Source organism: Aedes aegypti, chromosome 3 (assembly GCF_002204515.2).
Source record: "Aedes aegypti strain LVP_AGWG chromosome 3, AaegL5.0 Primary Assembly, whole genome shotgun sequence".
Classification (NCBI taxonomy): Eukaryota; Metazoa; Arthropoda; class Insecta; order Diptera; family Culicidae; genus Aedes; species Aedes aegypti.
This window is the reverse complement of record NC_035109.1, coordinates 237,040,044-237,055,617: the sequence shown is the minus strand read 5'-3', so window position 1 is coordinate 237,055,617 and position 15,574 is coordinate 237,040,044. Positions and strand designations below refer to the sequence as shown.

Sequence of the window (15,574 nt, the reverse complement as noted above, 5' to 3'; positions counted from 1 at the left end):
AACTTTCTCCAAAAGAGCATATTTTTATCTCTCATACTTTTCGAGTTATTGAAGGTTTTACATAAAATTTTGCACCTTTTTGACACTAAAAATCATTTGGACGCGCACATTTCCGCAGTCTGAGACATGTTCATCCAATGGTTTGAAACTAATACTATGAAATGCAGAGAAAGCCGCTTTTAGCCTGCTTTAGCCTGACGGTCAAAAAAAAGTTTGGAAAAATGTTTACTTACATGCAGATATAATTTACACTTATTCACTACACCCTATATTGGCTTAACTTGAATATCTGGCATCACTGTATCGAATTTTATGCAATAAAGTCAACAATATAATCAATCAACAAAAGGTCGGAATAATCTATTCAGACAAGTTTATCACAGACAAACAGACAACATATCCAACACACTTTTCGTCGTTCACCTTTCCAACGTTAGCTGTTTATTTTGTGCAGAAAAACACTTATTGCTATTTTTCTGCAGGAAGTCTCAGTCCTTTCTTGAGAATTTTTCGGAGCTCGCAGCAAAAACTAAAATGTATAATATAACTATGAAACATTTATTTTTTCCTTTAAAATTCATATGCAATCCATAAATCAGTAAATATTAATGTTTAAGATTATCATCATTATTTTTAGCTCCGCTATCACTGGTTTGTTCGTTATCTTTTTTAACCAAAAGATTTTCCCATCCTGAAAAGGAAACACTTTTTTCTCGGGAATGCTCTAATAGATGTAATCACAGGATTTGATGTCGCCAACAAACAGTGTAATAATTCTTAGTCAGTATCAATTCTGGAGATCCTCCCTGCAATTCTTGGTATCCTTGTTACATCCTCTTGAGCCTCTTCGGTCAACTGTCCAATAGAGACCAAGAAAGAAATTACCTCACTAGTATTAAAGGGACGAATGACCTTCGGGTTAAAGTCCCTCTCAAACAACAACAACAACAATTACCTCACATCCTCGTATAAGGATTCAGTGTACAAAGCGTTGAGCAAATTTCTCCATGTTACTGAATCGATTCACATTTAAACTGTCGAATCTATTTATCGATTTAATCGAATCCTTTGCATCTATATATTTGAATTGAAATTTATGAAGTTTGGGATGGGATCAAATGAATTAGCAGTCGACACCAACATCTTTCAATAAAATCAGTGTTCATATTCGATACAACAAATTCACTAATTAAAAATTTGGTTTCTCTCCCATCAATTCATTAAGAAACATTTATCGATTTCTAGAAAATAAATCGAATCAAAAACTCGAATTAAAAAAAACAATTCATTTGATTCTAGATGCTCCAAACATCGATTCAAAATATCGATTAATCGTAATGACAACTCAAATATTCGAAATATCAATTTAAACTCAGCCAAAGCTAGTACGGATGCTGATATTGGGTGCCACTCATATAAACCAAGAAGCAATTAAACAGTTTGAAATGCATACTTACCGATTTTCTCGCATTAAAACATATTTACACAATTATGAAGAAACAATCCACAATCGCCTTCGTGTACTGCCGTTCTACGCATATTTGACTCGCAGCTCATAAGGTTTACATAGAAAATGGGACAAGTAGGTGTAGATGAGCAGTGTAAGCAGGTTGTAATTTATTAATGGTCCCTTTTATACATGGGTTCGATCACCACAAATGAACAAATTCAACAAAATGTTATCATAGAAAAATTTATGAACAAATTTTGTTACATGATCTTTAATATGATCATCTTAAGATTTCAGTAATTCCGCTGTTTTATTTTGTATGATGCTGATAAATAACCTTCGCCAATCGTATCATCAATCAAGCGGTTCTGGTGATGGCAAATCACATGACACGATAACTATTAATAATATTCTAAAATATTTCAACAAATGTATATTTTATCATTCTCCACAAATTATCAACTATTTATTGTAAAATGCATAAATGTTATAATTGTGAATAAAACTAAAATATAGGGATTTCTTATGAACAAACGAAAACTATAACATTTTTTATTGGTTTAGTGGGAAAAAATTTCATTATCGGTATTTTACTAGTATACCGATGAATCTATGACAAAAGGTCGAAAGACAAAAGGTCGAAAGGACAAAAGGTCGAAAGGACAAAAGGTCGAAGAACAAAAAAGAAGGGACAAAAGGTCGAAAATCTTTTTTCAAAGAAGGAAAAATTTCTCACCAAGCAAATCATTTTCGACCTTTTGTCCTTTAGACTTTTTGTCTTTCGACCTTTTGTCCTTTCGACGTTTTGTCTTTCGACCTTTTGTCCATGAACCCTACCGATTCTGATCGATGTAGTACCGTTGAATCGGTATTCAGCAAAAGTAGTCGGAGCCGGAATCCCTAATTGACCACCTACTTCATAAATGAAACTAACGTTAGAAAAGTGAACGATGAAAAGATTGTATGATATTTAGTCTGTTTGTCTCTGGTAAACCTGTCTGAACAGATTATTCCGATCTGTTGTTGATTGATGTCATTGTTGATTTGATTGCATAAAATTCGATATAGTGATGCCAGATATTCAAGTTAAGCCAATATAGGGGGTAGTGAATAAGTGTAAATTATATCTGCATGTAAGTAAACATTTTTTCAGACTTTCTTTTGACCGTCAGGCTAAAGCAGGCTAAAAACGGCTTTCTCTGCATTTCATAGTATTAGTTTCAAACCATTGGATGAACATGTTTCAGACTGCGGAAATGTGCGCGTCCAAATGATTTTTAGTGTCAAAAAGGTGCAAAATTTTATATAAAACCTTCAATAACTCGAAAAGTATGAGAGATAAAAATATGCTCTTTTGGAGAAAGTTATGCGTTTTTGCAAGTAACAAATAACACTAGAACAATTGAAAATTGTACAAAATCATCCAACCAAGTTATGATGAAAAAAGTGATTTTTAGGGGTGTTCCACAAAAAACTCCACAAATGTACATGAAAATCAAAAAATATGCATACGGTGTCTTCAGCAAAGTTGTTTCATCTAATATTACCTACAACTTTCCCGAATAAAGTTTATTTTTAAATTCATAAATACGAAAAATAAAATTTCGTTCTCACTTATAGGTGGATTAATCACCAAACTGACACTTTCATAAAATAGCGATTATTTTATGGAAAAACTTTCCCGAAGACACTATAGTACTAAAATCATGTTTTCAAGGTCAAAACAATTTCGATCACGTTTTTTCAGCGACGGCTACAGTGTGGGCTGTCGACATCTCTAGCAACGTTGATTCTTCCTAACTGCTCGTCTAGTTGCTGGCGGTACTGTGCAGCTACCCTATCAGTCGACAAGCATTGTATATTAAAGCGCAGCTTTCTGTTTATTCTGGATCTCGTGACGCTGGATAACCGCGTTTGAATTTTAGCTACAATAAAATAATGATCAGAGTCGATATTAGGGCCTCGGAAGGTCCTGATATCCATGACTACTGATTGCCATCCCTCTAGCAGCAGCGAAGGTTACTAGCCACATGCAATTATCATTGGAACGGAATGAAGGCTTTCCGTTCCAATGACGGGTCGGAAGAAATCTTCTTTCCCGATCATTTGCGTCGCCGATGACTATCTTGACGTCACTCTGCGTAGGCCTTATCCAAGCTCTCATAGAGCTCATCCTTCATGTCATCGGGCTTATCGTTCGTTGGCGCATATATGCTGATCAGGCTGTAGTTGAAGAATTTGCTCTTCATTCTCAACACACAGATTCGGTCGCTTACCGGTTTCCTCCGATTAATTCACTTCAACTGCTTCCCAATCACTATGAAGCCACGTTCTGCTCTGTCGCCACCGCTGTAGTAGATGTGGTACTTGAATAAAGTGTTAGCGATGGGTACTTGAATAAAGTGTTAGCGCAGTTCACGAGCCAGGAGGCCAACACGCGCGGGTTCATTCAAAGTTCTCACGTTCCTAAATCCAGCTTTCCAATCGTTGTCCTTTATTCGTTGCCGGGTCTGTTGTCGTAAATTCCGTTTGCTCTACTGTTGCCTTTCATAGTTGGTGAAGAGTCTTCGGTAGGCCACCTAACCAGGGTTGCGCTACCTACATCGTGCTAGAGGGACTACCTCCTTGGTGCTGACATGATACAATATTGTCTGTTTGTTCTTTACATGATGACCACGGTCATAGCCATAACAACCATCCACCTTTATCAGGGCTTTGGACCAGTAGCTCTGGTTCTCAATAGTTTCAAGTTCTTTCGGACCTGCTACTATGGTGAGCCGTCATGCGCTAGCGTTGTCAAACAACATACTTAACCAGTATCAAAAATGACCTATACTATGTTCATACTGCACTCTATATCACTTAATGTTGCGAGATGATATCCTATATTATCATGAAAACAGTTCACACTGTAGCGCGGTGATATCGTTTGACGTTTTGGATTGACGTCTCCACTAGAAGTTCTTCAAATTGTTAAGTGTCAGATTTTGAAACGAAAGTGTTGATTTGTCTCTCAAAATATATTTTTGGCGCGGTAAAAAGAAACGGTTTCCTGCGCACTAATGTGCCCTACTTCCCAAGTGGACTTGCATGGACACCGAGAAAAAAAATATTTTCGGTTAACTGTATTTTTAATTAATTGACCAAACTTACAAAAAATTCTTTCGCGTTGTAATTCCAGAAGCATTCCGTTTACTTTCCGCATAGCTGTATTTCAATTCGGGCATTTGTACGTCCGAACTCCTCAACCATGTAACGTTCTCCGTCTTTTCGTCTAAAAGTCTTTTGTTTTTTTTTATATATATCTTTGTTTATCAAATTTCAAAATATGTTTTTTTCTGTAAATATGTAAATAAACGATGCAAACTGATTTGAAATATTTATAAAAGCACCAGTACAACAATTTTGGTTTGCTATAATTTTATAGCAACTTTTGATAATTTTAAGAACCATTCACATATCAGCCGAATATTTTATATTTTTTGTACAGAAGCTTTTTAGGATAAAAGCTTAGTAGTAAAGTAACTTAAATGTAGATGGCCCATGAATTCAATAATCTCGTCTAATATTGTTTAAATGTATGTGTAAGTGTTAACTGTCAGAATATATGACTAAGCATTCTAAAGCATGAAGATTACATTTTCTCAAATCTTTACTCACTTTTAAATCGTCTTGGCTGAAGAGTGGAAGCAAGTTCGGTGAATAATTTACGTTTTTATTTGATTCGAAGGACGTTACAACCAGTTCAGCATGAGGCCTCAATGTTTTTCTCATTTTTGGTGGGCGGTCAGATACAGATATGGAAGCCATTTCAGCTGGAATCATTTGAGAATCCGAAACAGACGATGTAATTTGGGTTGCTGATATATCTTCAGTCATATCCTCTTTGAGGAATTCCTCGACCGATCTGGAGGAAAATATATACATTTTAGTACATCAAAATTAAATAGATAAGTTAGCACGTACTGTCATCTACGCGCTGTCTTCTACAACCGAAGACACGTTATTAATCCTGAAACTTCCAAGTATGCGGTTTACTCTCTCGACTGAAGGACCTGTTGCTGCTTGCTCTTTCTTGTTAAAAAAAGAATTTTTTTTTTTAAAAACACAGCGTTCAAAACATGAAGCAAATTACCTGTAACGTTCGGTTAAGTTGTTGATTCGTATTTTAATCTCAGCCGCTTATACAATGTAGCCATGCTCTTCAAAATGATGCCGCATTTTGCCGAACACGTAGCTGTTCATCCGTGTTCCACGGAGATCTTCTATCTTCTCTTTCCATAGATCTGACAGCAAATCAATATGTGGAGCTGACCACACTCTACGTTCCTTGTTTTGCTTCCGTTGGGAAGAACCAGCTTCTTGATTTTCCATTGTTAATGAGTTAGCTTTCTGGTAATCAGCAAATATCAGGATACTCGGATTTCGGTTATCCGAAACATCAAGGTTGAACTGTTTAAACTCAATCCAACCGGATGAAAACGTAGAAATGACCGAAAATGGGATTATTTTTGTTCGTTTTGTTTTGATTTTGCGCGGAGCATGACATTTGGTAGCATAAAATATCGTCCTGCACTATGTAGTCCGGGTTGCCAATTATGATGAAGAATTAGGTATCTTATTTATAGCACTGTAAAAATGTTCAAACATGGGTAGCACAAACGTACTCCGTACCGATAAAACTTATAGGAATGCAGTCTAATCCAACAGCATTTGATTTTATTTCGAACTAGTGGTCCCGGCAAACTTCGTCTTGCCATCAAGTAGGCTGTTGAAAAATGTCATGGAATCCCTCACACAAAATGACATATTAGTACTCCCCCGTTTTACAAAATTTTCCGACAACTTCACTAAACTTTTTCGTCGCACGAACACGTCGGAACCCTTCAAGAAGACAACAGTGAAAGAATTGTGCAAATCGGGTGTCCCGTTCTGAAGTTATTTCGTGAGATACAAACACTATTCCATTGTTATGTATTGCTGTTTGCGCTTGAGATTCAATTCTTGACTAAGCGTCCTCCAAATGCGGTAACACAAAATAATCAAAGCACACCTAGCAACGGTTATAAAAATCACCGCCGTCCTAGCAAAAAAAAATTGATCTTTGACACCACATTTCTTGTGAAAAATCTTACGGCATTTGGTGATCCCGCATTTGATATTTGCATTTCAAACGCACACAGTAATATATATAAGATAGATAGAAGATATAGCGTTGATTATTTCATAATCCAAAACGAAATTTGAATCCGTCTTAATTTCCAATTATTTGAGCACTTCTTGAGTCATGAGTGCAAAAACTAGACAAAAATATTCATTGATATAATCTTCAGTGAAATCGTTGTCAACAGGACGAGTAACTTTGGTTGCAATTTCCATGCTTAACACATTCTGCCAAAGCTGCTTACTCGGTAAGTTTACATTTAATCGCTGTTTATCAAACCCAGCTTTTGCTTTTACTACGACTGAATTAACCTTGTTTATGAGTCCCTTGTAAATAGTTCCACGCTTTGCAGTTCTACTACGACTTCATTTACGAAATGCAAGTTCATTATTGCCTTCTAAATACTATCGTTCAACCACGAATTTTTACGAAAACATTGAAATTTTAATGGAAAGAACTGTTCATGCAGTGCATTGAGTGCTGTTCGGGATATTAGCTAAGATATCTGGATCGTTTATACTGAACAATAATTCGTTCCAGTTGATTATTTTTCAGTTCCTAATCGTGAGATGTACGCATGGGCCTATCGCTTGGTTCGATTTCAGGCCGCCACGGAAACTTTTTTTGTTTTCAAGTATTGGTTTCAACAAAACAAACAATTTTACCGAAGGGACCATATAGCAAAATTGCAATTTGACTGAGATTGTGTTTGTGCCATTTACGAGAATAGCACTAAAACTATAGCATTATTCCAAAATATCGGCCTTATTTAAATTACCATTTTCATTGAAGACATCAGATGTCTATTTCGTCATTCGAGCTAGAGGCTTTCCACGCTTTTTTCGTTCCTGTCCCAGTGTGCGTATTCAGTGTCATGTACTGTAAGTCGAGTCTAGTACACAACACTGAAAACGGCTTTACAATTGAGGTCGAAATACGCGTACCTGTCAAAACATACAAATTCTAGTTGAAGTTAAATGTCATAGCAGTCAATTCGGTTTTCAGAAATATATTTTCTCGAACATGACACTGAAGACGGTCTTACAGCTGAGGTCGAAATAAACGTATCTGTCGAAGGAACTCTAGGAGAATGGTATAAAAAAGGATTTAAACTGTAGTAAAATAGTATTGTACTGCATTCGGTTTTCAGTTACTTTTAGGTATTCCTCTAAACAACTCAGATTTACTACCATATTTTCTGAGATATTATGAATTTCTGGTGTTTGTTACATGCGGGCGAATGGTTTTCAGGGAATCGTGATAGAACCCTCGCAAAGGTAGCAAAAGCTACTCAACCCTATCGACATCTACCCAAGCCCCAGCAGTTCAAGTTTAAATCAATCATAACTTTCCCATTTACTTGCCACCCTCGAACAAACTCTACGTTTTCCCGCTGGTTTAACCACCCCCACCACCAACATCTCGCGTAACTTCAGATTCTACTGGAGAACATCCTGCCGGCCCACGTAGCGCAGCACTTTCTGAAAAAGGAACGTGCCGTGCAGGAATTGTACCACGAAAGTTACTCCTCGGTGGCGGTCATGTTTGCCTCGATACCCAACTACAAGGAATTCTACGACGAAACCGACGTTAACAAGCAGGGACTGGAGTGCTTGCGGTTGCTGAACGAGATTATCTGCGACTTCGATAAGCTGCTGCTGAAGCCCAAATTTAGCGGAATCGAAAAGATAAAAACCATCGGCAGCACGTACATGGTGGCGTCCGGGCTGCGGCCAGGGAAGGAGGAAGGTGCAACGGTAAGTGATTTTCATACCTTTTTCCACGGGGGGATTTTGGTATAGTTTTTCGTACGTGCATTAACTTAAGAGCTGTGCTGCCTTATATTATATGCATGGCTTATTAAAAATGCACATATAGCATTTTAAAGTCGATGGTGATATTAAAGTTTTCAAATATGTGTAAAAAATCAAGAGTCTATATAAACATGGAAAATCACCAATAAAAGGGTAGGGGAAGTAGAGGAAAAATAAACAGGGGTGGTAAAACGAACACCGTACGTTTTACCGAGGAAAAACAAATTTCAATGATTTTTTATCACGCACGGACGATTTAGAGTATAAATCAGAGTGTTCGGGTTGATAAGGAGATCAATTTAAGTGAATATATCAACGAAAACTATGATTTCAGAAACCTACGTTTAAAAATTAGAACAGACGTAACTTTTAGTTCGGAGGTCCTGAAGTTTTCCAGTGAGGTGAATATTGTTATGATATGATGTCAAATCTAAAACCTAGATTTCTTTTTGAATGAGTAACAATCATTTATGGATATATTTTTGGAAAAGCAATGAAAATTTTCTAAAATATTTGTTTTGCTCACGTATTTTTTATTATGTTCATTTTGCCACCAACAGCTGTTTATTTTACCAACGTAGTGCACGTAAAAAAAATTGCATCGTTTTTTGCTGGCGATAAAAATATGTGAAAATTATTTATTTTAGTCTGAATTTCTGTCGCTGCTATAGATAACAACCCTATTTTTGATGTGTTGCGGTAGAACAATACAAACTCATCATTTTTCTATTAGAAACCTTTTGATGTTCATTTTACCACCCCTTCCCCTTTTGAATGAATATTTTCGAATTAGGCTCCATAAATAACAGAAATATATTTCTCATTCCATTTTGGAATCCGAAACTGTCGTCACAATCGGTACTCCGGAACAATTATCGACGGTGAAACTGGCCCAATTCAATGGAAAGTTCCCGGTGGATATCTCCCGAAACTAATGACGTTACATTTTTCACTACTGAGAGTGTCGATGTAATCTAACACGATTATGGGGTCTTATGGTCCCCGATGACTCAAGCCTTTAATACGCTACGTACTTATCGAAATAGTCCCAGGAAGTGTAAGATTTTCATACCCGATGCTAACCGGGTAGATGTCGAGGTCGGTCCTGTCATTCAGGTGTCGAGTACCTCCCTATTCACATTCGCGATGATCATTTGCTGGTGTCAATTCGCGATCTACTCGACTAAACCTCGTTATTAAACCTAGCTTACTCCAACGGAAGTGCTCAAGAATTCGATATCTCAAAAGTTCACCTAATATTGCTATGATAACGGAGGAGCAGGCTTGACAGAAACATCTCTGCAATGCAATAATAAGGCGATTTTAACGTTATTTTTAGAAGTAAAAATTGAACTGAAAATGTTCAATACATATCATTAAACGAAACGAGTGAGAGTGCAAAAAATGTGAGGATTTTTTCGGGTACTCTTTCTTTCTTGTGACTATGCTCACCTTTACTCATGCTTTGAAAGAACTCTTGGGTGTCCCGCCCGAACAAGATAATCTCCGAGGAGTTGCGATGGCACTCTTTTTTGTAATTTTGTAATTTTACTCTGTTGTCTTTTGTGCTACTTTTTCGTTACCTCTCTGCCTGGCAATTTCATCGCCGATAAAAAGGCATTCCGGATTCTTATGACTATAAAGCTTTATACCCGTGTGGACATTGTTGTCGCCGTCTATTTTTTCTCTGCACCACGCCAACATTATTTGGTTTGGGCTACAAGTCCGGAACTACCTCATGTTATTACTTCAGGGGACTGAGGGCTTGTTGATTTTCTCTGTCACGTCACCTACATTTTGGGGCCGGCCACACGTCTGGGCTACGTGAGACTTTTTATGATAGATGCTCCTGTGCTTGTTGGTTCTCTGCACTCCACTGCGCTGTTCGTCATGCTCTTCGGACGGACCGGTTGGGTGCCGAGGTTGGTCTTGCGATTCCGTTTGAGGGGTCTGGAAGCGCCCCGACGACCCAAACCCGGCGATTTGTCGTAATCGATACTACTCGGTGAAGCTAGCCTACTCCGATGGAGAATCCCCCGTCGAAGCAATCTGCTGAAACCGGTAACGTCACCCGTTTCCCCGACGTCGAAAGATCTCCCGAACCGATACTATCCGGGCAGATGCCGAGGTCGGTCCTGCGATTCCGGTGGAGGGAAACTTCCGGTTCACAGGCACCCGTTTCCGGTTGGATAATGACTTCCGGTATACAGGCGCCCTGACTACCCATCATAGGTACAACGTGACGCTCGAACTACTTGGCCTAGTCCCCGACGGACGATGTAGCCTACTCCGATCACGGCTCGACGCCCTCTGTTCTTCTCGCCATTTTCGTTGCAGCGACGACAGGATTTGCGTTATCGCTCTGTTAATCGTGTTGACAAATTTTCTGCACGATGTTGTCGGGGTTTAGATCTCTGTCGCTGCTTCCGAGCATTTCGTTCCAGTCAAAAACTACTTATTGTGGTGTCTCCTCGATGTTTGGGCAATCTAGGCAGTGTAGCGACTCTGCGTGCCCGAATCTATGGAGATGCTTTCTTAAACATCTATGACCCGATAGGAACTGTGTCAGGTAGAAATTCACCTGGCAATGCTTCCTGTTCATCCACGTCGACAGGTTTGGGACGAGCCGATAAGTCCATCTTCCTTTCTCCACGCAGTCCCACCCATGCTGCCACCTCGCCATAGATTCGACTCTGACCATCTTCCGTACGTTTCTGACGTCTCTTTGTGGGTAGCACTCGATATCCTCAGTCAAAGTGATGCAAATGGGGTTCATACTGGCTATAACGCATACAGCATCTGACGAAATCGTTCTATATGCACTCGCAACTCGCACTGTCATCAGCCATGGTTCCGCTTTATTTCCAGTGCCCCGCCCCAAGCAGGAACTCCATACCTCAGCATCGATGACGAGACATTTGTTAGCAGACGCCTCGTACTGCTGCTGGGACAGCTCAAGTTTGGCATGGTTCTGTCTAATGCATTCATTACCTTCTCAGAGTTTTCGCATGCGTATTCAACATGACTGTTGAAATTCATCCGATCGTCGATCATTACTCCCAGCTCCATTACGCGCTTCGGTGCAATCACATACCTTCCGACGTTGACCTCCATCTCCATCTCTCTCTGAACCACCTTGCAGTTGCTGACTAGAAAGCACCCCTGTTGTGGTGAGCTATCTGCAGACTCCGCTCATCCAGCTCTAGATTGCGTCAATTGTTTCCATCACCGACATCTCCACTTCTTCCAGCGTCTCCCGCCCCTTCCCCGTTAGTGACACATCTTCCGCAAAACCAGCAATCCTGGGCAGCCATCCTTGAGGGACGTCTGCTGTCACTTGCAATGACTTCTGCCCTCCGTTTCATATACCAAGATTCTGCTCTGGAAGTAGCTCTTCAGGATTTTGCAAAGATAATCGAGGACCTGAATCCTGTGCAGTGCAGCGGTTGGGGCCTCCCAGCTGGCGCTGTTGAATGCGTTTTGACATATATCTATTGTAACCAAGGCGCAGTATCGATCTCCTCTTCGATTCTGCTTCGACGCTTTTTCAGCACACTCCTGTACTGTTTGAATTGCATCTATCGTCGATACCCCCTTGCGAGAAATCCAATCTGCATTTTCGACAACCCGTGGTCACTCCCGTACACTTCATAAGCTTGTTGATGATGATTCTTTCTGTGTGGTACTGAATGAACATTGTCATAGATCTTGTCTTCCAACCCTGTTATGATGGTTGACAATCAAAAGCCTGTTGAAAGAACTCCGAGAATGTAACATCGGATCGGACATCAAACGATCTAGTAGGCATGGCACAACTTCGACGCCTCACTCCTATAGTAATGTCAGAATGGAATGCAAGGTTCATCGTGGTGCTCCCGCTTGTCAACAACGATTCTGAGCTTCACATTTGGCGAACCTGCCAGAATTTTAAATAAATTTTCGTTTTTCCTGGAGAGCCTGGATTCGATAGCAAGCGGGAGTGTCCACTAGGAAATGTGTTTGTGTCGAGTGCTTCTTAAACCGCGTGTGAAAATATGTATTCAGAGTGATTGTGGAGTGAAGTTTGAATCTGATAAAAAGGCAATTGTAAGTAAACAGCAATGTGGTATTTTCTATGAATAAGAGAAAACTGATTGAAGAGGAAATATGACATTAATATGCATTAGCCGCTTCACTACTCGCTGAAGCAGCAATGTTTCTCTCTGTTCTTGTTGTTGCTCTTATTGAACACCAGCATCACCTCATCTATTTGAGTTGGGCGATGCAGGCTTTGAAGTGAATATTTTGTTTTGCATTTGAATTCAGCAGATTGCTTTGATGGAAATATTTGAATGTAATAGAAAGTGTTTCATCTATTTTATCCGATTCAAAGATTATGATCATTTCGAGCTGATTCATCTAAGTTATGAAGTGCGCATTCAACTTTTATCAGGGACCTATTTTCTGCATAGATTGAACGGAAAAAGAATAACGTTAGGAATTGAACTTTTTTTTTGCAGAAGTCAATTGAACATATCCGTACAAAACGTGTATAAAAAAAAATATATCGTATAATTAAGTATAATTTGTAAAATAATGTGATTTTGCAAAAGAGAAGTGAAGTGTTAAAGTTATTAGTGGTTTTCATGAATATTAATCAATTTGTATAACTTATCAATTAGTAATTTCAATCGAAAAAAAAACTCCCGTAACATTTATCAACTGTGCAAATTTCTATATAAATAATAATAAAACTTCGCTTTGGTTGTATGTGATCATTTCATCGTTTCTTCTGTGATGATACACACATTTCTATATCTTATCTCTCCTGCTCTCAAATAAAAACATAATTTCAATAAAATAAAATAGAGTGAAATATAAATGTAAGTGTGTCCAAATATTCCTAACCATGGGCGATTTTGAACTGGTGTTCCAAAAGTAGATTTTTCGTTCCAATTAATCGATTTTTTGATGTTGAAACAACATGAAATCCTAATACAAGGGATTTGATCTTATTTTGAGTCGTTGTTCTTGTAAATTTGCTTACTTCATTATTATTATTATTTCTAAATAAATGCCATGTTAAAAAAAAAATAATAACATGTTTGAAAAAAATATCCTTAACGCGACTGGTGGTTGCTATGGAAAAAATGCCCTTCACACAATTGATGTATGCAATGCAAAAAAATGTCCTTAACGTGGTATTTGGTTGTCTTTAACGCGACAGATGGTTGCAATGAATATGTTATTAACTCGACTGGTGGTCGCATACTTGTTCATAGTAACTGCTATTGATGTTGTTAACTCGAATGGTGGTCGTATACTTGTTCCTAGCAAGTATTATTGATGTTGTAAGCTCGACTGGTGGTCGTATATTTGTTCTATGCAATGGTGGTGTACACTTGCTACCGCGACTGGTGGTCGCATACTTGTTCATAGTAACTGCTATTGATGTTGTTAACTCAACTGGTGGTCGTATACTTGTTCCTAGCAAGTATTATTGATGTTGTAAGCTCGACTGGTGGTCGTATATTTGTTCTATGCAATGGTGGTGTACACTTGCTACCGCAACTGGTGGTCGCATACTTGTTCATAGTAACTGCTATTGATGTTGTTAAATCGACTGGTGGTCGTATACTTGTTCCTAGCAAGTATTATTGATGTTGTAAGCTCGACTGGTGGTCGTATATTTGTTCTATGAGCAATTCTCGCTGAAACCAGGCCGCCATCGGTACCCATCGTTAGAATTCCAATTTTATGTCACTGATCGCTAGCTTTCGATAAAACTTAAGGGTGGTCCTTTTTGTTTTCTCAAATTGGTGGACCCCTCGTACGCCAGCTAGCTAAACAGTTTGCAAAAAAGCCCATTTTTTGATAAATCTTGGGTATTTCTTCACGTGACATGTCTCATATTTCCCTCGGAACACATACCAAACTTAATGGCATCGTATAGAGAAAGGATATAGCTTTCATTTGAAGTTAAAAAAAATACGGCGGCCATTTTGAATTTGGCCGCCATCTTGAATTTTGTTAGAAAAATCGTTTTTTCACCATTAGCGCACCGCTCGTTTTGAATTCTGAGATCACCATCAGAAAGCTGAGGAAAAATTGCGTAAGATAGGCTACAGAAACTAGGTGTGCAATGGTATTTACCCTATGAAATGAACGATTTTCTAAAACATGTTCCACGATTTTGACCAATATGGCGAGTGCAATTAATGCAAACATCATTTTTTGTACAACAAAGATACAAGTTTTCAATAGTTGGTGTATTTTTCGAGTCAGATGAAGAATAGGAGTATTATTTAGAGTGATAAAATCTGGCGGCCATCTTGGATTTTGACGCCATCTTGATTTTGACTAGTAGAATGAATTTTTCACCTTGATAGCACTCAGCATGTCGAATTTAGAGGTTACCAATAAAAACAAGGTTACGTATACTCTTCTTCTTATTATTCTTCATTTTCCTGACGTTACGTCCCTAGTGGAACCGAGCCTGATACTCAGCTTTATTAGTTATAAATACAGGTTATTAAATAGGAATTTTCTTTTATAATACGATTTTTAATAACAGAATATTTCTTCGACATATCTTTGAATTCAGTTATTATGAATAAATAAATTTAATGAATGAAAACCGTCCAAAACATTGATTGAAATAAACAATATTTTTTTACCATATGCTTTTTTTGTCATCGAATGAAGTTTATAAATTGTGCGTTGGGACATTAGTAAGTTTTGTGGTAATATCTGTAGTTTTAAAGTAAAACATTTCCAAAAGTGCATTAATTTAGAATGGAAATCTTAATTTTTTAAGCAAAAAAATCCTTGATTTTCTGAATCATAAAGTGTTGTTTTTACTAACACCCAATATGCATGTGAAAAATAGCGAAATTGAAAGGTGAGAAGCAGGCTTTGTTCTAATGTGGACGTAATGCCGAAACTCAGGTGAATCATTTTGAGTTTGGAAAATCTGGTGGCCATCTTGGATTTCGACGCCATCTTAGTTTTTAGCAGTAGAATGGTTTTTTACCATCTCAGCGCTCTTCATGTTTAATAAATTAAAGATCTCCGTTAAAAAACAAACAGATTCTTTATTTCTTATCTTATTCTAGCTGTTCAACAGATTGTTCATTTCTATCAATGGTTTTAGACCAAATAAATGAA

General features: G+C 38.1%; 1 protein-coding gene across 16 annotated transcripts in view; it reads left to right on the top strand.

The window, feature by feature from the left end:
- The window catches only part of LOC5571159 (adenylate cyclase type 2), a 200,564-nt gene that overhangs the window by 168,790 nt on the left and 16,200 nt on the right, over positions 1-15,574 (top strand). For all 16 annotated transcript variants that reach the window (XM_021854242.1, XM_021854241.1, XM_021854239.1 and 13 more), the window contains one exon: positions 8,051-8,371. In XM_021854242.1, coding sequence (XP_021709934.1) covers positions 8,051-8,371 — 321 coding nt within the window. The remainder of the gene's footprint in view (positions 1-8,050; positions 8,372-15,574) is intronic.